Source organism: Trichomycterus rosablanca, chromosome 8 (assembly GCF_030014385.1).
Source record: "Trichomycterus rosablanca isolate fTriRos1 chromosome 8, fTriRos1.hap1, whole genome shotgun sequence".
Lineage (NCBI taxonomy): Eukaryota > Metazoa > Chordata > Actinopteri > Siluriformes > Trichomycteridae > Trichomycterus > Trichomycterus rosablanca.
The window spans coordinates 14,772,214-14,795,047 of record NC_085995.1 but is presented as its reverse complement, the minus strand read 5'-3'; the positions used below and the strand labels follow the sequence as shown (position 1 = coordinate 14,795,047).

Below are 22,834 nucleotides of genomic sequence, written 5' to 3'. Positions count from 1 at the left end.
GTCAGCAGCAGAAAGCACCCTGCTGGAACATGCTGAAAAGTGACGAAACAAAAGAGTTGTGTCTTTTCCAGTTTCTCCCATGAAAGGACATAAAAAGTAAAGCTGCCAGTCTCTGATTTGTTTATATAACTGGATACATAAAGTGTTTTGTCTTGCGGAGCAGATTTTACCGCAACTTTACACCAGCTGCCTGCGGCCCTACATGTTTGGATAAGTTTCTCATCCAATGTCTCTGGGGAGGTAAAGAGCTCTGGCTTCACCTTAAAGAACTTGATGACTGTCTGCTGTCCGGGCAGAGTGCAGTATTACTGAGAACACACTGTTTTAAAATCGCTTGTCTTTTCAGACCTGCTGAATGGATTGACTTGATCCTGTCTTCCTTGGTTTATATGATCATGACCCAACTTGCAGCAATCAAAAAGAAGCTACTGTCAGGTGTATAAAACACCTTTATTCTTTCCGTTTGATTCTTTGTCTCATTATACCTCTTCTGAAACAGATCAAATTGTCATAACCTGATGAAAGTCAGGATGGTCAGGTTTCTGCCTCTCTTCCTACTGGACTCTCAAGTAGAAAGAGTTTTTGCTGTCAGTTACTATAGAGCCTGAAAGTGAATCATTACAATTCATGTCAGACAGTCTTTGCTTGTGTAACATTACCGTGCATGTTATAGTGCCATATATACACTGATCAGCCATATAAGCCATAACATTAAAATCACCTCCTTGTTTCTACACTCACTGTCTATTTTATCAGCTCCACTTACCATATAGAAGCACTCTGAAGTTCTACAATTACTGACTGTAGTCCATCTATCCCTTTAGCCTGCTTTCACTCTGTTCTTCAATGGTCAGGACCACCACATAGCAGGTATTATTTGGGTGGTGGATCATTCTCAGCACTGCAGTGACACTGACATTGTGGTGGTGTGTTAGTGTGTGTTGTGCTGGTATGAGTGGATCAGACACAGAAGCGCTGCTGGAGTTTTTAAATACCATGTCCATTCACTGCCCACTCCTACCTAGTTGGTTCGCCTTGTAGATGTGAAGTCAGAGACGATCACTCATCTATTGCTGCTGTTTGAGTTGGTCATCTTCTAGACCTTCATCAGAGGCCACAGGACGCTGCCCATGGGGCGCTGTTGGCTGGATATATTTGGTTGGTGGGATATTCTTATACCAGCACCACACACACTAACACACCATCACCATGTCAGTGTCAATACAGTGCTGAGAATGACCAACCACCTAAATAATACCTGCTCTGTAGTGGTCTTGGGAGAGTCCTGACCATTAAAGAACAGCATAAAACGGGCTAACAAAGCATGCAGAGAAATAGATGGACTACAGTCAGTAATTGTAGAACTTCAAAGTACTTCTATATGGTAAGTGGAGCTGATAAAATGGACAGAGGTGGTTTTAATGGTATGGCTGATCAGTGTGTTTATATATACTGGTGCTGGTCATAAAATTAGAATATCATGAAAAAGTTGATTTATTTCAGTAATTCCATTCAAAAAGTGAAACTTGTATATTATATTCATTCATTACACACAGACTGATATATTGCAAATGTTCATTTCTTTTAATGTTGATGATTATAACTGACAACTAATGAAAACCCCAAATTCAGTATCTCAGAAAATTAGAATATTGTGACAAGGTACAATATTGAAGACACCTGGTGCCACACTCTAATCAGCTAATTAACTCAAAACACCTGCAAAGGCCTTTAAATGGTCACTCAGTCTAGTTCTGTAGGCTACACAATCATGGGGAAGACTGCTGACTTGACAGTTGTCCAAAAGATGACCATTGACACCTTGCACAAGGAGGGCAAGACACAAAAGGTCATTGCTAAAGAGGCTGGCTGTTCACAGAGCTCTGTGTCCAAGCACATTAATAGAGAGGCAAAGGGAAGGAAAAGATGTGATAGAAAAAAGTGTACAAGCAATAGGGATAACCGCACCCTGGAGAGGATTGTGAAACAAAACCCATTCAAAAATGTGGGGGAGATTCACAAAGAGTGGACTGCAGCTGGAGTCAGTGCTTCAAGAACCACCACGCACAGACGTATGCAAGACATGGGTTTCAGCTGTCACATTCCTTGTGTCAAGCCACTCTTGAACAAGAGACAGCGTCAGAAGCGTTTCGCCTGGGATAAAGACAAAAAGGACTGCTGAGTGGTCCAAAGTTATGTTCTCTGATGAAAGTACATTTTGCACTACCTTTGGAAATCAAGGTCCCAGAGTCTGGAGGAAGAGAGGAGAGTCACAGAATCCACGTTGCTTGAGGTCCAGTGTAAAGTTTCCACAGTCAGTGATGGTTTGGAGTGCCATGTCATCTGCTGGTGTTTGTCCACTGTGTTTTCTGAGGTCCAAGGTCAACGCAGCCGTCTACCAGGAAGTTTTAGAGCACTTCATGCTTCCTGCTGCTGACCAACTTTATGGAGATGCAGATTTCATTTTCCTACAGGACTTGGCACCTGCACACAGTGCCAAAGCTACCAGTACCTGGTTTAAGGACCATGGTATCCCTGTTCTTAATTGGCCAGCAAACTTGCCTGGCCTTAACCCCATAGAAAATCTATGGGGTATTGTGAAGAGGAAGATGCGATACGCCAGACCCAACAATTCAGAAGAGCTGAAGGCCACTATCAGAGCAACCTGGGCTCTCATAACACCTGAGCAGTGCCACAGACTGATGGACTCCATGCCACGCCGCATTGCTGCAGTAATCCAGGCAAAAGGAGCCCCAACTAAGTATTCAGTGCTGTACATGCTCATACTTTTCATGTTCATACTTTTCAGTTGGCCAACATTTCTAAAAATCCTTTTTTTGTATTGGTCTTAAGTAATATTCTAATTTTCTGAGATACTGAATTTGGGGTTTTCATTAGTTGTCAGTTATAATCATCAACATTAAAAGAAATAAACATTTAAAATATATCAGTCTGTGTGTAATGAATGAATATAATATACAAGTTTCACTTTTTGAATGGAATTACTGAAATAAATCAACTTTTTCATGATATTCTAATTTTATGACCAGCACCAGTATATATATATATATACAGTGTATCACAAAAGTGAGTACACCCCTCACATTTCTGCAAATATTTCATTATATCTTTTCATGGGACAACACTATAGACATGAAACTTGGATATAACTTAGAGTAGTCAGTGTACAGCTTGAATAGCAGTGTAGATTTACTGTCTTCTGAAAATAACTCAACACACAGCCATTAAGGTCTAAATAGCTGGCAACATAAGTGAGTACACCCCACAGTGAACATGTCCAAATTGTGCCCAAATGTGTCGTTGTCCCTCCCTGGTGTCATGTGTCAAGGTCCCAGGTGTAAATGGGGAGCAGGGCTGTTAAATTTGGTGTTTTGGGTACAATTCTCTCTTACTGACCACTGGATATTCAACATGGCACCTCATGGCAAAGAACTCTCTGAGGATGTGAGAAATAGAATTGTTGCTCTCCACAAAGATGGCCTGGGCTATAAGAAGATTGCTAACACCCTGAAACTGAGCTACAGCATGGTGGCCAAGGTCATACAGCGGTTTTCCAGGACAGGTTCCACTCGGAACAGGCTTCGCCAGGGTCGACCAAAGAAGTTGAGTCCACGTGTTTGGCGTCATATCCAGAGGTTGGCTTTAAAAAATAGACACATGAGTGCTGCCAGCATTGCTGCAGAGGTTGAAGACGTGGGAGGTCAGCCTGTCAGTGCTCAGACCATACGCCGCACACTGCATCAACTCGGTCTGCATGGTCGTCATCCCAGAAGGAAGCTGACGCACAAGAAAGCCCGCAAACAGTTTGCTGAAGACAAGCAGTCCAAGAACATGGATTACTGGAATGCCCTGTGGTCTGACGAGACCAAGATAAACTTGTTTGGCTCAGATGGTGTCCAGCATGTGTGGCGGCGCCCTGGTGAGAAGTACCAAGACAACTGTATCTTGCCTACAGTCAAGCATGGTGGTGGTAGCATCATGGTCTTGGGCTGCATGAGTGTTGCTGGCACTGGGGAGCTGCAGTTCATTGAGGGAAACATGAATTCCAACATGTACTGTGACATTCTGAAACAGAGCATGATCCCCTCCCTTCGAAAACTGGGCCTCATGGCAGTTTTCCAACAGGATAACGACCCCAAACACAACCTCCAAGATTACAACTGCCTTGCTGAGGAAGCTGAAGGTAAAGGTGATGGACTAAACCCAATTGAGCACCTGTGGCGCATCCTCAAGTGGAAGGTGGAGGAGTTCAAGGTGTCTAACATCCACCAGCTCCGTGATGTCATCATGGAGGAGTGGAAGAGGATTCCAGTAGCAACCTGTGCAGCTCTGGTGAATTCCATGCCCAGGAGGGTTAAGGCAGTGCTAATAATGGTGGTCACACAAAATATTGACACTTTGGGCACAATTTGGACATGTTCACTGTGGGGTGTACTCACTTATGTTGCCAGCTATTTAGACATTAATGGCTGTGTGTTGAGTTATTTTCAGAAGACAGTAAATCTACACTGCTATACAAGTTGTACACTGACTACTCTAAGTTATATCCAAGTTTCATGTCTATAGTGTTGTCCCATGAAAAGATATAATAAAATATTTGCAGAAATGTGAGGGGTGTACTCACTTTTGTGATACACTGTATATATATATATATATATATATATATATATATACCTGTATGTATATACAGTGTATCACAAAAGTGAGTACACCCCTCACATTTCTGCAGATATTTAAGTATATCTTTTCATGGGACAACACTGACAAAATGACACTTTGACACAATGAAAAGTAGTCTGTGTGCAGCTTATATAACAGTGTAAATTTATTCTTCCCTCAAAATAACTCGATATACAGCCATTAATGTCTAAACCACCGGCAACAAAAGTGAGTACACCCCTTAGTGAAAGTTCCTGAAGTGTCAATATTTTGTGTGGCCACCATTATTTCCCAGAACTGCCTTAACTCTCCTGGGCATGGAGTTTACCAGAGCTTCACAGGTTGCCACTGGAATGCTTTTCCACTCCTCCATGACGACATCACGGAGCTGGCGGATATTCGAGACTTTGCGCTCCTCCACCTTCCGCTTGAGGATGCCCCAAAGATGTTCTATTGGGTTTAGGTCTGGAGACATGCTTGGCCAGTCCATCACCTTTACCCTCAGCCTCTTCAATAAAGCAGTGGTCGTCTTAGAGGTGTGTTTGGGGTCATTATCATGCTGGAACACTGCCCTGCGAACCAGTTTCCGGAGGGAGGGGATCATGCTCTGCTTCAGTATTTCACAGTACATATTGGAGTTCATGTGTCCCTCAATGAAATGTAACTCCCCAACACCTGCTGCACTCATGCAGCCCCAGACCATGGCATTCCCACCACCATGCTTGACTGTAGGCATGACACACTTATCTTTGTACTCCTCACCTGATTGCCGCCACACATGCTTGAGACCATCTGAACCAAACAAATTAATCTTGGTCTCATCAGACCATAGGACATGGTTCCAGTAATCCATGTCCTTTGTTGACATGTCTTCAGCAAACTGTTTGTGGGCTTTCTTGTGTAGAGACTTCAGAAGAGGCTTCCTTCTGGGGTGACAGCCATGCAGACCAATTTGATGTAGTGTGCGGCGTATGGTCTGAGCACTGACAGGCTGACCCCCCACCTTTTCAATCTCTGCAGCAATGCTGACAGCACTCCTGCGCCTATCTTTCAAAGACAGCAGTTGCATGTGACGCTGAGCACGTGCACTCAGCTTCTTTGGACGACCAACGCGAGGTCTGTTCTGAGTGGACCCTGCTCTTTTAAAACGCTGGATGATCTTGGCCACTGTGCTGCAGCTCAGTTTCAGGGTGTTGGCAATCTTCTTGTAGCCTTGGCCATCTTCATGTAGCGCAACAATTCGTCTTTTAAGATCCTCAGAGAGTTCTTTGCCATGAGGTGCCATGTTGGAAATTTCAGTGACCAGTATGAGAGAGTGTGAGAGCTGTACTACTAAATTGAACACACCTGCTCCCTATGCACACTTGAGACCTAGTAACACTAACAAATCACATGACATTTTGGAGGGAAAATGACAAGCAGTGCTCAATTTGGACATTTAGGGGTGTAGTCTCTTAGGGGTGTACTCACTTTTGTTGCTGGTGGTTTAGACATTAATGGCTGTATATTGAGTTATTTTGAGGGAAGAATAAATTTACACTGTTATATAAGCTGCACACAGACTACTTTTCATTGTGTCAAAGTGTCATTTTGTCAGTGTTGTCCCATGAAAAGATATACTTAAATATCTGCAGAAATGTGAGGGGTGTACTCACTTTTGTGATACACTGTATATATATATACTGTATATACTGTATATATATATATATATACATATACTGTATATATATATATATATACATATACTGTATATATATATATATATATATACGTCCTACAAGTCAGTAGTATATTTAACAAAGAATAATTTTCTGACAGCTGCAACCTAACTGTCTGCTGTCAATAAATGAGTCCATTTATCTCGCTTAATATTTCAGTATTTCAGTTTACCAGGTTTTTCCATCAGTGAAATTGACTTTTTATGGAAGGATTTTTGAAAATCCCTTTTCAGGATGGAAGAACACCTGCAGTCAGAAATGACAGTTTTATGTGATGAGTGTTTTTGTGTCTGGAGCAGGCACATGCCAATAATTAGTATTACAATAAAATACAGCAACATTCTAGTATTGTTTATTGAGATTTATTAACATTGTGGTTAAAAAATAATCTGATATGATTTACACTTGTATAAATGCATCAAACAAGTGATGAGAGCAGGCAAGGTCAGAAAAGATCAAATTACAGCCAGTGAGGGTGTTTGGGTTTCCTGCAGTTTTTATAAGAGCTGTATGTGCATGTGTGTGTGTGTTTAGAGGAAGAGTAAAAGATAAAGTGAAATCTATCCCCTGGGTGGGCTCCGGGTGTGGGAAGTGTTTAAAAATCTTTTCAGCACTGTCACATTCCAACAGCTGTCTGTTTCCATCACACACTTCCTTCACAACATCACATGATTTTACTGCAGACACGCTTACTACATGCACCGTTCCACTTAATTCATTAGAAGCGTCGGCACTGCCCATTATTTATGGGTCATTTCTTTCCATTCCTCCCATAACCTCCTGTGGTCTGAAAAGCATCTTTTCCAGTTGACACATTTATAAGTACTGTGTGATGTGCTGATAATGTCATTATAATTTGTTCACCATTTTTAAAACTGTCAAAATATGAGATCCAGAGGAACAGCATGCAGTCATCTCGGGCCATTATGTCTGAACTTGGCATTGAGCTTGACACACAGCTTGCCAAAAAACCTGAGATAGCTATCCAAACCCATCAAATCATATCAGGTTTGGACACATAATGTATTTTTTCAACAAGTTACCTTCAACTGTGTCTTCTACAAACCCCATTTCCACAAATGTTGGGATGAAAAAGAGGTATCTGTGATTTATTAATCGTTTTCACTGATTAACTACATTGTACACCGATCAGCCATAACATTAAAACCACCTCCTTGTTTCTACACTCACTGTCCATTTAATTAGCTCCACTTACCATATACTTTGTAGTTCTACAATTACTGACTGTAGTCCATCTGTTTCTCTATATACTTTTTTTTGCCTGCTTTCACTCTAGGTATTATTTGGGTGGTGGATCATTCTCAGCACTGCAGTGACACTGACATGGTGGTGGTGTGTAAGTGTGTTGTGCTGGTATAAGTGGATCAGACACAGCACCGATGCTGGAGTTTTTAAACACCTCACTGTCACTGCTGGACTGAGAATAGTCCACCACCCAAAAATATCCAGCCAACAGTGCCCCGTTGGCAGCGTCCTGTGACCAGTGATCAAGGTCTAGAAGATGATCAACTCAAACAGCAGCAATAGATGAGCGATCGTCTCTGGACCAACTAGGTAAGAGTGTCTAATAGAGTGGACAGTGAGTGGACACAGTATTTAAAAACTCCAGCAGCGCTGCTGTGTCTGATCCACTCATAACAGCACAACACACACTAACACAGCACTGCCATGTCAGTGTCATTGCAGTGCTGAGAATGATCCACCACCCAAATAATACCTGCTCTGTAGTGGTCCTGACCATTAAAGAACAGGGTGAAAGCAGGCTAAAAAAGTATGTAGAGAAATAAATGGACTACAGTCAGTAATTATAGTACTACAAAGTGCTGCTATATGGTAAGTGGAGCTGATAAAATGGACAGTGAGTGTAGAAACAAGGAGGTGGTTTTAATGTTATGGCTGATCGGTGTAGTTTGTAAATATGAACTCATTTAGAATTTGATCCCTGTAACAGTGCTGTATTGCATGTTTAGCACTGTATTCTGTATTTAATGCTTTGGAAACTGAAGACACTAACAGTTGCAGTTTTGCAAATGAAATTCGTCTTCATACTTGTTGATAAGCGCCCAAGTGGCGCAGCGGGATATTCCGCTAGCACACCAGCGCCGAGATTGTGAACTCCTCGGTTTGAAACTCGGCGTTGCCACCGGTCGACTGTGCCCATCTAGCAGGCATAATTGGCAGTGTCTGCAATAGTTCTGCTAGGGCGGGATAACCGGACTATGTGGGTGGGATCTTCAAACGCTGTGTAAGGACCCTAATTAGCAGATAGAGATGCGTTTGTGCAGAGTGCATAAGTAAAAAAGGGTTCCGCAAAGGGCTGCGTGCGGGTCGGAGGAGACGTGAGCAGCATTATACCCACCTCAACTGCAATTAGGGATCCCCCAGCAGCAAAAGACAAATTGACTATGCTGAATTGGGAGACAATGGAAGACAATGCATAAATAAAATAGAAGAAAAAATACTTGTTTGATATGAGACTTTAGCTGCTCAAAGGACATTATCTGATTCTCTTCTTCATAATGAACCATACATTTTCAACAGTAGACAGATCCAGACTGCAGGCAAGCCAGTAAAGTAGGCTTGAAAAAAGCTCACATTACTTTAGCAATTTACAACTAAACTGTCCCTGAGAACAAATATTTATGGATAATTTGATGTTTTAATTAAAAAGCAATTATTTAAAGGTAAAATCAATAGTAACTCCACGCACATAATAAACATAGAGTTGGGTGCTGCTTAGCTGGCCTTACGTTTTACCCAGCTAAATTACTACTTAAATTAAAGTGCTCCATAAATCCGGTTTATTGTTATTTTATTTTATGTATTTATTACGTAACAACTATACTGTATCTTTAGTTTGAGAAAAAAAAGCTTTCTTTGTGACACCTGAATAAGGGAACCACTTCTTTCTAAATAGATAAATAAAAATATTGCTAATATTAATTCAGATATGCTAAACCTGTGTCATTATACAGCGACCAGGCATAACATTATGACCACTGACAGGTGAAGTAAATAACACTGATTATCTCTTCATCACAGCACCTGTTAGTGTGTGGTAAATATTACAGTTTATCCTCAAAGTTGATGTGTTGGAGGCAGAAAAAATGGGCAAGCGTAAGGATTTGAGCGAGTTTGACAAGGGCCAAACTGTGATGCCTAGATGACTGGGTCAGAGCACCAAAACTGCAGCTCTTGTTGGGTGTTCCCGGTCTGCAGTGGTCAGTATCTATCAAAAGTGGTCCATGGAAGGAAGGTGGTAAACCGGCGACAGGGTCATGGGCGGCCAAGGCTAATTTGGGCAGCGAAGGCTGGCCTGTGTGGTCCGATCCAACAGATGAGCTACTGTAGCTCAAATTGCTGAAGAAGTTAATGCTGGTTCTGATGGAAAGGTGTCAGAACACACAGTGCATCACAGTTTCTTGCGTATGGGGCTGCATAGCCGCAGACCAGTCAGGGTGCCCATGCTGACCACTGTCCACCGCTGAAATCGCCAACAATGGGCACGTGAGCATCAGAACTGGACCACGGAGCAATGGAAGAAGGTGGCCTGGTCTGATGAATCACGTTTTCTTTTACATCACGTGGATGGCCGAGTGCGTGTTCGTCGCTTACCTGGGGAACACATGGCACCAGGATGCACTATGGGAAGAAGGCAAGCCAGCGGAGGCAGTGTGATGCTTTGGGCAATGTTCTGCTGGGAAACCTTGGGTCCTGCCATCCAGGCACGTGCACAGATAGACCCCTAGTGGTGCTCAAGCACCTGCCCTTTTGCCCTGGGGATGAGAAAAGTGCCCTTTCTGCTGGAGCCCAATTTTTTTTTCTACATTCATCAATATTTAAAAATAAAAATTACCCTTTCTGTCATCAATTCCCCCCAAAAGTGTTTTGATATCTGACGGGCATTTATTTGAGTTCTTGTAAGAATTCTGCCTCGATCTGATTCCCGCCCTGCCCTTCCCTCCTCCTCCTCCGGTTACACTCATGCAGTGCTGAGCTCCAGGCCAAACCGCTGCTACACACTTACTACAGACAGGTAATGACAGTGTTTCATACAAAGAGCATCCATGCATAACACAGAGCCTACACGTTCTGTACTCATGAGTCAGGAAATACGTGATTTCAAAGCCTTGTCCAGCTGTTTAACATTCGTTTAACATTCGCTATTCCGATCTATATAAAACACCTAACACCTACTTATTTTACGAATTCTCACACAGATTAAAGTAGGCTACATACTACAAAAACTATTTTATAATAATTTTAAGGTTAAATGTATTTATTTAAAGAAAAATTAAAATGAAACCGCTGATCAAGCGCCAAGTCCAGCTAACGCGTTAGGGAGCGTCATCACACTAACAGAAAAACGTAGGAAACATTTACTCTGCACTTATTACAGAGAAATAAATCCATTCAAATATTTTAATATATTGATGGAATCATGTCAAACTATTTTTTATAAACACATATTAATGTTCCTCACAACCTACAAACCTTGTTTTATAGATAATGCTTTTATTTTAATTTTATTTTAATTTATAGTTAAAATCAGTAAATCCATAATATTTTTATATTAGAGACAAATAAATCTATTAAACTCTAAGATAATTTATTATAATAATGTCAAACTATTTTTAATATACACTTATTAATGTCCCTCACAACCTACAAACTTTGTTTTATAAATATTGCTTTTATTTCAAGTCAAGTAGCTCTCACAGTAAAGTGTTGAAAATAGATACAAACAAGTTATTTTCATGCAAGCATTTATACTTCAACAGTTGAGGTTTACAAATGAAGAATAATTAACATTACAAACTTATATATGTAGAAGGCTAAATAAAACGCTCTATGATATAGAACAGCATACAAAAAATGATGAATAAATAAGAAAATGTTTTTTAGCTGTTTATTTGATTTTACTGGCATGATAATAGGCCCATTGTTAACATTAAGTACCCAAAGTGGGTTTCTGATTTGAAATCAAAGGTAGGTCTTAAGTTGAGCTACATGACAGTCTGGTGAGGTAAATTGATACTAGTAATGGTATATTATTAGTGTAATGCTTCAACTCTGTCAGAAAACAGTAAAATGAAGTATACCCTTTATGGAGATTCAGTAAGTCACTCTTGATTATTATGCACAACATTGATTTATCTCATTTACAAATTTTGCAGCATAATGCCAAGAAAAGAAAGGTTACAAAAGCAGAAAGAAAAGGAACTACAACAAGCAGCTCAGGGTAGCAGCTCTCTTTTATCCTGGATTAGGCCATCTACCAGTAAAGCTAATGAGGGAGATGTATCAGTATGAGATGTTTGGTTATTAAAACGCGTGCACAATATGGCCTTGTTTTTGCCTGTTTTTCATTTATTTATGCAATTTGATAATTTGAGTTATTTGATTAGATTTGTATTGATTGTGTTAACAAAATAAATATGTAAGTTAAATATTCTACTGTTTTTTTTTATTTTACTAATAATTTTGGCGATGGGTGCCCTTTTTTTTGGCTTGAGCACCTGCCCCCAAAAATGTCTGTGCACATGCCTGCTGCCATCCATGTAGATGTGACACGTACCAGCTACCTAAGCATTGTTGCAGACCATGTACACCCTTTCATGGAAACGGTATTCCCTGATTGCTGTGGCCTCTTTCAGCAGGATAATGTGCCGTGCCACAAAGCAAAAATGGTTCAGGAATGGTTTGAGGAGCACAACAACGAGTTTGAGGTGTTGACTTGGCCTCCAAATTCCCCAGATCTCAATCCAATCGAGCATCTGTGGGATGTGCTGGACAAACAAGTCCGATCCATGGAGGCCCCACCCTCGCAACTTACAGGAGTTAAAGGATATGCTGCTAACAACTTACCACAGCATACCTTCAGGGGTCTAGTGGAGTCCATGCCTCGACGGCTCAGGGCTGTTTAGGCAGCAAAAGTGGGACCAACACAATGTTAGGAAGGTGGTCATAATGGCATGCCTGATCTGTGTATTTTAAACTGTGCATATGATTCTAATGTAATGTAATAATAATATAATAATAATATGTTGATTTATTTTTGATTTTTGGCTTTTGCCCTCCCAGCTTCAGAGCAGCCAGGTTTGCAACTTATGTTGTGTGGTTCAAACTTTGTTGTGTGGCCTCAAATCTTGTTCATAAATCGCGTTCATAAATCAAGTGTTAACATTATACGTACATAAACTAACAATTGCCTCAATCTGCTACTCTCCTACTGACTGAAACATAAAAAAGAACGCCATACCTTTAAACTGCTGGCTTGTAGCACATTTTCTATTTTAATGTTTTATGGATGATCAGGGGTCATTCATAAACAGCTGTCATTGTTGCTACAAGCAAGACTAACAAGCGTACAAAAAATGAATGGTTTCTTGTATTGGTAGTGGTTCAGACATGACTGAACTTTTTTAAACTTAGTGCCTCAAGGCAAAGCAAGTTGAGGCTGAATGTTCATATAATCTCACCTTCTATCCTCTTTTTCTGGGGAAGGTCATGTAGGCATTTGGCTGAGAAGGTCAGTCCAGACTATTCTATTCTTGGCCACAAATACTATGGGGATCACCAGACTATCTGTAAGACATAATTTCTCCAGTGGACCTTGGCTCTGTGAATAATGTTAAAAGAATTATGGCTGAGATTATTTATCTTCTTATCTTATCTTATTATCTGGATGATGGATAGCTGGCAGCATTAATTAAGCACTAATTTCAAGTTATTGATTTTGAAAATACCTTTGTTTATCTATTTTAGGATTGTCAGGGCATCATATAATCAATATTTAATAGGGATAAGCCTTATCTGATTTGATTTATTCTTTCCTGTGAATAGTTCATTACTTTCTGAATTAGAGTGGTACCTTGAAACTCAACGTCAACTCAACGATTCTGGGACTGACGTTGAGTTTAAAAGGCATTGAGTTTCAAGGTATTTTTTCCCATAAGGATGTATGGAAAACCTGTTAATGCGTTCCATGGTCCAGTGGACTTACATATATTTTAAGCTTATGTAATAATAATTGGGTTGTTTTTGACACATGTACACTGAAAATAACACATATAATAGAAAAAACACTGAAATAAAAAGCTAATTCTGACCATTTCTTAGAACCCCGAGCTATAACACAAATTTAAAAGTGGAACAGTGAGGAAAACACAGATACAGGTGGACGCTTTCAGAGTAAATCTGACAGTTATTCCACACAAATGCAGTTTCGTCTTATATGCACACTTCGATGACGTTTTACCGCACTGGTCAAGCCGAGCGCTGAACAAAGCAACTGTTCATTGTTAATTTAAAATTATATAAATATTCCCCCCCAAAAAAATTCACACGTTGAGTTTAAGGGAAACGTTGAGTTTAAAGGTTCAAATTTCTCGAAGAAAGGCAATGAGTTGTATATTCAAATTATAAGGGGCGGCACGGTGGCTCAGTGGGTAGCACTGTCGCCTCGCAGCTAGAAGGTTCTGGGTTTGATCCCCAGGTGGAGCGGTCCAGGTCCTTTCTGTGTGGAGTTTGCATGTTCTCCCCATGTCTGTGTGGGTTTCCTATGGGTTCCTCCCACAGTCCATAAGACATGCAACTGAGGTGAATTGAAGATACAAAATTGACCATGACTGTGTTTGACATTAATCTTGTGTGGCGAGTAACTACTGTTTCTGTCATGAATGTAACCAAAGTGTGTAAAACATGACGTTAAAATCCTAATATATAAATAAATTAAAATTATAATGCATGCTCAGCAGAATTTTAATTTGGCAGAAATGAAGAATCGAGAAAAAGCACTTTGAATTCCAACAAATTAAATTTTTTAGCACATACCTTTTTATACAGTGGTTAATATTCTTGTGTATGCATTATAGGGCTGGAATTATGATCACACTAGTCCATGAGCTTAAAGGACGCCCCACTCCAAAACATGGAGTCATAACCTCCCCTAACAGCCTTTCACAGTAATATGTGACAGTCAATAAAAAGAGCATTTGTAAGGTCCGGCACTAACCATTCCCAACTGTTGCCACTAATGCCAAGTTCACACTACACGACTTTCCAAGTCGTCAGGTCGCTGTACAGTTCACACTACACAACTGAATCTCTTGCACTCGGGAGTCTTTCAGTCGGTGTATATTTCACACTACACGACTGATCGGCGATAGGGGGTTTCACACTACACGATCCATCACCAACTGGAATCACAGGCGAGCTTCTCTGGTCTCCTTTTTTTTCTTCTTTACAAAAACACACGTGAGAAGTGACGAGGGTTTTAATGACACCACGTCCAAAAATGCACGTCAACAAGTAGCGAGTGATCAAAGCTGTTTGTGGTCTGATGTGCAGTGTAAAATCAAAGAGGAAAAATAAATGAATCTGAGTGGATTTGGCCACACGAACAGTATATGGCTTGTTCTGTAGTAAAGTGGATGTTAATTAATAATTTTGTAATGCAGCGTGGGCATTATGTTTTGTAGAGGACGATCAAATCAGAAATACTACGTGTGTGTGCCGGTGTATCCTGATATAAACTATATCCTCTTCTGCATTTCCCCTCACACCGCATCCTGTGTTCTCATTGGCTGTTCGACATGTCACTCATTCCCAGTTGCCCATCTGAGATCAGATATCTGACGTGCTAGAAAACTCGATCCGGTCGCCGAGCGGGTCGAGTTGTTGGATAGTTCACACTTAGCGACTGAGAGCCGAGTTTTGATCGCCGAGTGAACGCTGAGTTGCTCCCGACCCGGAAAATCAATCGCCGACCGGTCACCGAGCGAAAATCAGGGCAAAAATCGTGTAGTGTGAACTAGGCATAAGCTGGAAGCATCCAACATATTTAATATCATTTGTTTCATGCTTGTTAGCAATGAGTGTAGTAGAAACATGTTAACCCACTTATTTCGTCACATTCTCTTTTTTTAAGTATAATTATCAATAGTTAACAAATACAGTATATTCAGAACTGATGTATTAAACCAATAGGGGTAGCACTGTCGCCTCACAGCTAGAGGGTCCTGGGTTCGATTTCCAGATAGAGCAATTTGGGTCCTTTCTGTGTGGAGTTTGCTTGTTCTCCCAGTGTCTGCGGAAGCTCCAGTTTCCTCCCACAGTCCAGAGACATACAAGTGAGGTGAATTGGAGATACAAAATTGTCCGTGACTGTGTATGACATTAAACTCGTAAACTGATGAATCTTGTGTGATGAATAACTACATGTCTGTCATGAATGTAACCAAAGTGTGTAAAACATGATGTTAAAATCCTAATAAATAAATAAATATATTAAACCAATACTTTTGCTGTTCTTTTGATTCTCAATATCAGATATGCTGCCTTTGTCTTGTGCAATATACAAAAATATTAAAACAGCTTTGGTGTAAATCCTTATGATCACTGTAATAATTTCACTTTAACATAATTACATTTTATCTGGTGTAAGTGTGAGTAAACCTTTGACTAGATCTACTTTTATAATGAATTAATTCATATATTTAGAAAGCATGATACTCAGTAGCTATTGTATAAACTTCTCTAATATCTTGTACTCTGTCTCTATGTGTGTAGGAGTTCAGGAGTCTCAGCATGAGAAGGTAATCATGGTAAGTGGGGAGGGGATGATCCACAGTCCCGGATTCCCACACACTTATCCACGGAGTACTGTGATCATGTGGCGGCTAGTGGCAGCCAGTGACAACTCCAGAATCCAGCTGACCTTTGATTCACGATTCGGCCTGGAAGATCCTGAAGATGGCATCTGCAAGTAAGAAAGCACTTGATGGTGCAGTATGATACGTATTTTTCTAACAAAGGTTTCCTGTAATGAGTCACTAAATATTTGCATGTTTATAATATGCAGATTATTAATAGGCAGTATGGAACTTTACAATGTCTTGGAACCACCTTGGGGACTATGCAAACTTCTCCTTATTACAACCAGTGGAAATGTTAACACCTGGTATGCTTTTGCAATTCTCATGGCATCCTGGCAAGCACAAGCTATCCTCCTGATTCCTTGAACAGTGTTGTTGGTTAGAAGATATTTAATCACACTTGTTCAACCCTAGACCAAACTGTAAATCATACATACATCAATCACATAACAACCACCTAGAAAGAGCTTAGTAATTCCTAAGCAACTAACCTGTTAGCCTACCAACTGACTGGCACCAACTTAGTCACCACCTAACAACAGTTTAGCACATATTGGGATTCATTTATACTGCACTAGCAGTCTGCATTTTCTTCATGAAATGCATTTTCTAGTTATTATTAATATTTATCCTTTTTTTCTGTATGGCTTTCTTCCTCGTCAACTGCAATTTTTGAGATATTGACTCTAAAACCATGCCTTGCATACAGATTTTGAATACTTGCACTCGTTCACATGCCACATCTGTGTTTATTCCAAATCCCTTGTTCCTTCCATTCACTCCCATTCATTTTTGCCCTTATCTAGGAAACACTATCTTTCTTTTACCTGACAGACACCTTTGGATTATTAAACTCCAAACCATTCCTGTGTTTTTTCTTTCCTCACTCCTCCTTTTCACTCCTATTCATTTTTGTCGATGCGCCCAAGCTCTAGAGTTTCATTAACCTGACACCCGCCAAACTGTGTGTAGTCCTGTGCAAGTCAACAAGCTCTAATCTAATCCACATTTCTCCATTTATCTTTTTTCCTCATTTCTCTCTCCCATTTAATCTTATTATTCACAAACCCGCTGACATTGCCTGTCATAGCAACAGTATTCACACCCTCATCAAATACATATTTGCACACAGTCACCTGTCTGAGCAAGTGTCCCCACCCCCACTAAATAGGTGCTTGCACACACACAATCACCTGTCTGAGCAAAAGTAATCACACCCTCATCAAATACATGTTTACATACACAATCACCTAACTGAGCAAAGGTATACTTGTTTGTTTGTTTGTTTGTTTGTTGGGATTTTAACGTCATGTTTTACACTTTGGTTACATTCATGACAGGAACAGTAGTTACTCATTACACAAGGTTCATCAGTTCACAAGGTTATATCGAACACAGTCATGGACAATTTAGTATATAAAAACACATTGAGAAAGTCAGTGCAGCTTGCACTTACATGTAGATATGTGAGGTGTGATGGATAACACTTACATATTAATAACAACAAAATCATGCCCCACAGCTAGGCAAATCCTTTTATAAAGCTTACAAAAATGATCTGTTTGATCTGTAGTGGTAGAAATATTACAGACACTTGCAGTCCACAAGCAAAATATGTTTCTACTTCATCAGTTTAATAAATAAAAATCATCAGACAGTTATCTTGTTTGATACCTCCAAAGATTGATGTAACACATTTGAGTAAAATCTGTAGGCTGACGTCCTGGTTCTTCAAAGTGGTACTTGAGATCGGATAATGCATAAATCACTCAGAGCTGGAGCAGAGCCAGCAGCTTTGTGTTCTTGGACTGCTCAACATGCTCAAAACCATATAAATAAAGGAGTTCTGGGATTCTGTCCTGTTGAGTGATGAAACATTTAGGGCTTATGGATCAGCAGTATCAAACAGTCAATACTAATTCAAGATATTTGGGGTTTGGCTGCTCAGCACAAAGAGGGAGACACCATGTCAGCCCAACAACCTAAGATTTCCCCTTCTCTCTTTTACAGACTCATAATTTCTCTTTATTCACTTAAGTTCCAAGGATGGCCTCTAATCGTGAAGAGCCTGCCCCGTGTTCAAGAGTAAAACAGGAATTCCTTTATTAAAATTATTACAGACCTTCTCATTAATTGAAAAGACCTACCAAGATATGTAGACCAATTCAGTGGCATGAGTGCATAATTCCAGATACATAAGCGAATGTTGTAAAATGGGTATGTGTAAGACAAGAGTATTTCAAGCTAGTAAATGTTTTCATATATAACACCCCTCCTTTTATAAAGCTTACAAAAATGTGGTGATCTCACAGCATTTAGCTCTCTCTCTTATTCTCTCTTATGCTGTGTTTCCTCTTCATTTAATGGCTGCTTACAGTGGTGATACTCTTATTATGTATATTTATTTTAGGGCTGTCGAAGTTAACGCGATAATAACGCATTAACGCGACCTCAATTTAACGCGATTAAAAAAAATAGTGCCATTAACGCAAATTCTAGTTCATGTTGACACTTGACTGGTAGAACAAACATTTTAATGTCGGACTTGCCACCGTTTTTCATTTGCGGTTTGTTAACATAATGTAACCGATCGTGGTAGTGATGCACTTGCTTAATAAAGAAATAAATACACGCTATATTCACAAGTTGTCGGGAGCAGAACACTTTATTACACTTAATTAACTTCTTCTTCTGTACCGAATACCGGAAAGCTGAGTCGAGCACGTTAGTTCATGAACTATGGAAGCCCCAAAGGGTCAAAACACACTCACTTCGTGTAGAAACGTCCATCAAACCATCGTCACGATACAACCACAGAAAAGTCTGTTACAATAACTACGCCTTATCCCATCTAAAGCACCGCTGATCTACAGTGTTTGCTGATGGAGAAATTCTAACCTACAATCTGACATTTACTGCCTAATATGTGAGTGAATAAACTCCCTTACAGTTTTCTCTTGTCCCAGCAGTTTTTAACATCAGTACATTTAGCATAAAATGTGTTCACCATTTTAATTGTAACATTTCACTTAAAAATCCTTGTTTTCTATAACATTTACACAGATTTTTTAAAATGCAATTAATCGCGATTAACTATATGAAATTCTGAGATTAATCGCGATTAAAAAATTTAATCGTTTGACAGCCCTAATTTATTTACATTGAAAAGTTTATTTATTTATTATGATTTTTAACATCATGTTTGACACACTTTGGTTACATTCATGACAGGAACAGCTACTCATTACACAAGGTTCATCAGTTCACAAAGTTATATCGAACACAGTCATGGACAATTTAGTATCTCCAATTCACCTCACTTGCATGTCTTTGGACTGTGGGAGGAAACCGGAGCTTCCGGAGGAAACCCACGCGGACACGGGGAGAACATGCAAACTCCACACAGAAAGCAAAGGTATACACCCCAATTCTTTGCATATATGCATTCACTCACACACACACACACACACACACCTTTCATCAGAATTATTCAACCCACCACATACTCCACCAGTGCTGAGCTGCAATCACAATCACATTTTCTTAAGGAAATGAACCTCTGTAGTTCAAAAATGTATTTTATCCATATCCTTGAATTTATCATAATCCTATAGGTACTTTGTGCAACATTTGTAACAATAATAGAGTCTTTGTAATTTTTCATGTTCTGCAGATAAAAAGTGGATCTACTAGGAATGCCTTTGCAGTGTGCACAGAATTTCTACTATACCCCTGGGATGTGCTTAGTAATTATATCCAGTAATACAATCCCAGCCAAATTGAATATATACTTTCTTAATGTGTAGTTATTAAATATAGAGAGTAGAAAGTATGTAATTTTGTGTAATTATAACTATGAATTTCTGAGTCATCTTGGGAAGCAAACCTATGAAACGTCCAATGTATTTCCATTTCCATTTCAAGCCATCAATGCCGTGCCCATAATGTGCTAAGTCACCCGTGTCACTGCTGGGCATCTGTTTAAAATTCAGCAGAGATTGCCACTAGCAAGCACACACACACATACACACACAAATATGCTGGCCAGCCTGTCCACATTAAAGAGACCTTTAATTACAGACTAGCTCCCTCTCTTTTTCTGCTGCTGTTCATTTGGAGAAGGCCTGCATTTCTTTTTGAAGCAATCAATTTTGGTCATGTGTTCTGCTCCATCCACCCTAACAAAAATGAAAGCCCATCTGCTCACAGCATTTCAATTGGCTCAACCTTCTTTTGACATGGACCCATGGGTTTGAGATGCTTATTGATCTGTAGTGGTAGAAATATTACAGACACTTGCAGTCCACAAGCAAAATATGTTTCTACTTCATCAGTTTAATAAATAAAAATCATCAGACAGTTATCTTGTTTGATACCTCCAAAGATTGATGTAACACATTTGAGTAAAATCTGTAGGCTGACGTCCTGGTTCTTCAAAGTGGTACTTGAGATCAGATAATGCATAAATCACTCAGAGCTGGAGCAGAGCCAGCTAGCTACACAGTGCCTCCAGCTGTCTCCAAATAGAAAGTACATATGTACTTTGGGAAGCACTTCCTCAGTGCCACGTATAGGTACATTTAATACCTCTATTTTTAAGCATGTACTCTGTGTAAGTGTGGATGTGGCATGTGTGTTGACGTAAGAGCACTTATAATTAATACTTAAAGGTTTTAACTTAATGTTCTGTGGTACCTGAGGCTGCATTTGGGATTTTAAAAATGATCAAGGAAAAGACTGGATGCAAAAAGAAAGACCTAAATCACTTAACTAACTAATCAACAACAGAAAAAGATGGCCGAGTCCAAACCTTAAGCCTCACAATGTTGTATGTACAGACAGTAAAGTTGCGGCTAAAGGGTGTTTTAATAGTTACAGTATCAGTATTCACATTATTTTTCCAGTTTAGTGATTGATCAAGTTGTTTAACAAAACATCAAATCCACAATAATTAGTTATTAGATGAATATGTTTGTTACTATGACTTGGATGGTGATCAGACCACATTTTATGGGTAATTAAAATGCATTGCCCTTGGAGCATTTTTCACTATACCCCATCTCTTGCATTCTGCAGAGCAAATCCACATGAACACTGGTACCCCTTTTCCACCGACATGAAACGGTTTTGGTTTGCAAACTATTTTGAACCAGTTCCGTGTGTTTCCACCCAAAAAAGAGGTTCCAGACAGCAACTAGCGTTCTAATCTGGCACCACAGAATACTTGGTTTTACAGCACGAACCGTGACGTAATTGGTGGGCGTGTGAAAGTGTAGATGTTTGGGTGCTTTGCTAAACCACTGCGCTGGTGTCTCGTATGGAGCTTGACGCTGCATTTTTATCTTTTAAAGTTCACCAAATTGGATTTTGATCCAGTTTGCTGCTGATATTGTCAAAGCGCCTTAAAAAAGATGAACTGTGTAATATGAAGTGGTAAATGTGACAGTACGAAAAACACATAACGTGAAAATAAAGCGTAATAAAGTGTGGCTTGTTGTACTAAAACCAATATATTTGGGCAGTACGGAGCATTTATAACCAGTACAGAGCTCTTATAACCAGTATGAACGGAGAGAAAATTAGTGTTCCTATGTCGTACTTTCAGTATATTCAGCCATGTTACGCTTTTTCGACTCTCCTGAGAAGATTTAGAACCCCAAGCTGCATAAACACCACACGTGAAGTAAATCCAGTTAAACACAGATATATGTTGTATTTTAGAGTAGATTTGATGGTTATTTCACACTAATGTTTGTTTGTGTCGTAGAACTTTAGTGATGTTTCACCGCTCAAGTCGAGCGCTGAGCAATGAACAATGAACTAAAGAAAACAACAGCTGCAAAAAAACACGTCTACGTCTTCTTATGACCAATAGTTGAGCGATGCTTTTTGCATAAAAACGAACATCTGTAACAACAGCACAAATGCTTTCACATAATCTACATGCTCCGCCATAATGTTTACTTACATTGTGTAATGCCCACCGTTGATGACGCGTAGGCTTGGTTCTCAAAAACTGGTGGAAACGCACGTTGGTTCTCTACAAAACACCAGTTTTGTTCTAAGTTCTAAGAAACATTTATTTTGGTGGAAAAGCGGTGGGAGAACATGCAAACACCACACATTATTCAACCCCCAGAATAGAATCCCTCATAGAAGCACACATTTGCAAACCAGGTCTTGTCTCAATCACACCTGACACAACTAATAAAGAGCGTTATTAGTTGCATCAGGTGTGCTTGAGATAAAACAAATTAAGAACCGCATAGAGAAGAACTGTATAGAGATTTGTTGACTGACATTCAGTTGCATGCCAAAGCCAAAAATGGACCAGCCCCAAGCTACCTTCGTGGTCTAATCAAACCCCGCTCTGTACCATGCAACCTCCGAGCCACTAGTCTCGCTCGACTTGATCCTTCACAACTCGAGGAAGACAAGCATTAAAGCTCTTCTCTGTACTGGCACCCAAGTGGTGGAACACGCTTCCCCTGTCTGTCCGAAGATCTGAGTATCTTGCTGTCTTTAAAAAATGATTAAAAACCCACCTCTTTACTAAGCACTTAAGCTGACTTGTACTTACTTACTTACTTACTTACTTACTAATGCTCTTATTCATTTCTTGCAAAAACAAAAAATCGTGGGTTCTATCAGGGTTTTAGCAGATTTGTGTTCTTGGACTGCTCAACATGCTCAAAACCATATAAATAAAGGAGTTCTGGGATTCTGTCCTGTTGAGCGATGAAACATTTAGGGCTT

The 22,834-nt window shown here is 39.9% G+C and overlaps 1 protein-coding gene across 1 annotated transcript in view; it reads left to right on the top strand.

Annotated features, from left to right (window-relative positions):
* pdgfc (platelet derived growth factor c) overlaps positions 1-22,834 on the top strand; it is a 128,134-nt gene that overhangs the window by 70,972 nt on the left and 34,328 nt on the right. The window contains exon 2 of the mRNA XM_062999877.1: positions 15,993-16,188. Coding sequence (XP_062855947.1) covers positions 16,025-16,188 — 164 coding nt within the window. The 5' untranslated portion in view covers positions 15,993-16,024. The remainder of the gene's footprint in view (positions 1-15,992; positions 16,189-22,834) is intronic.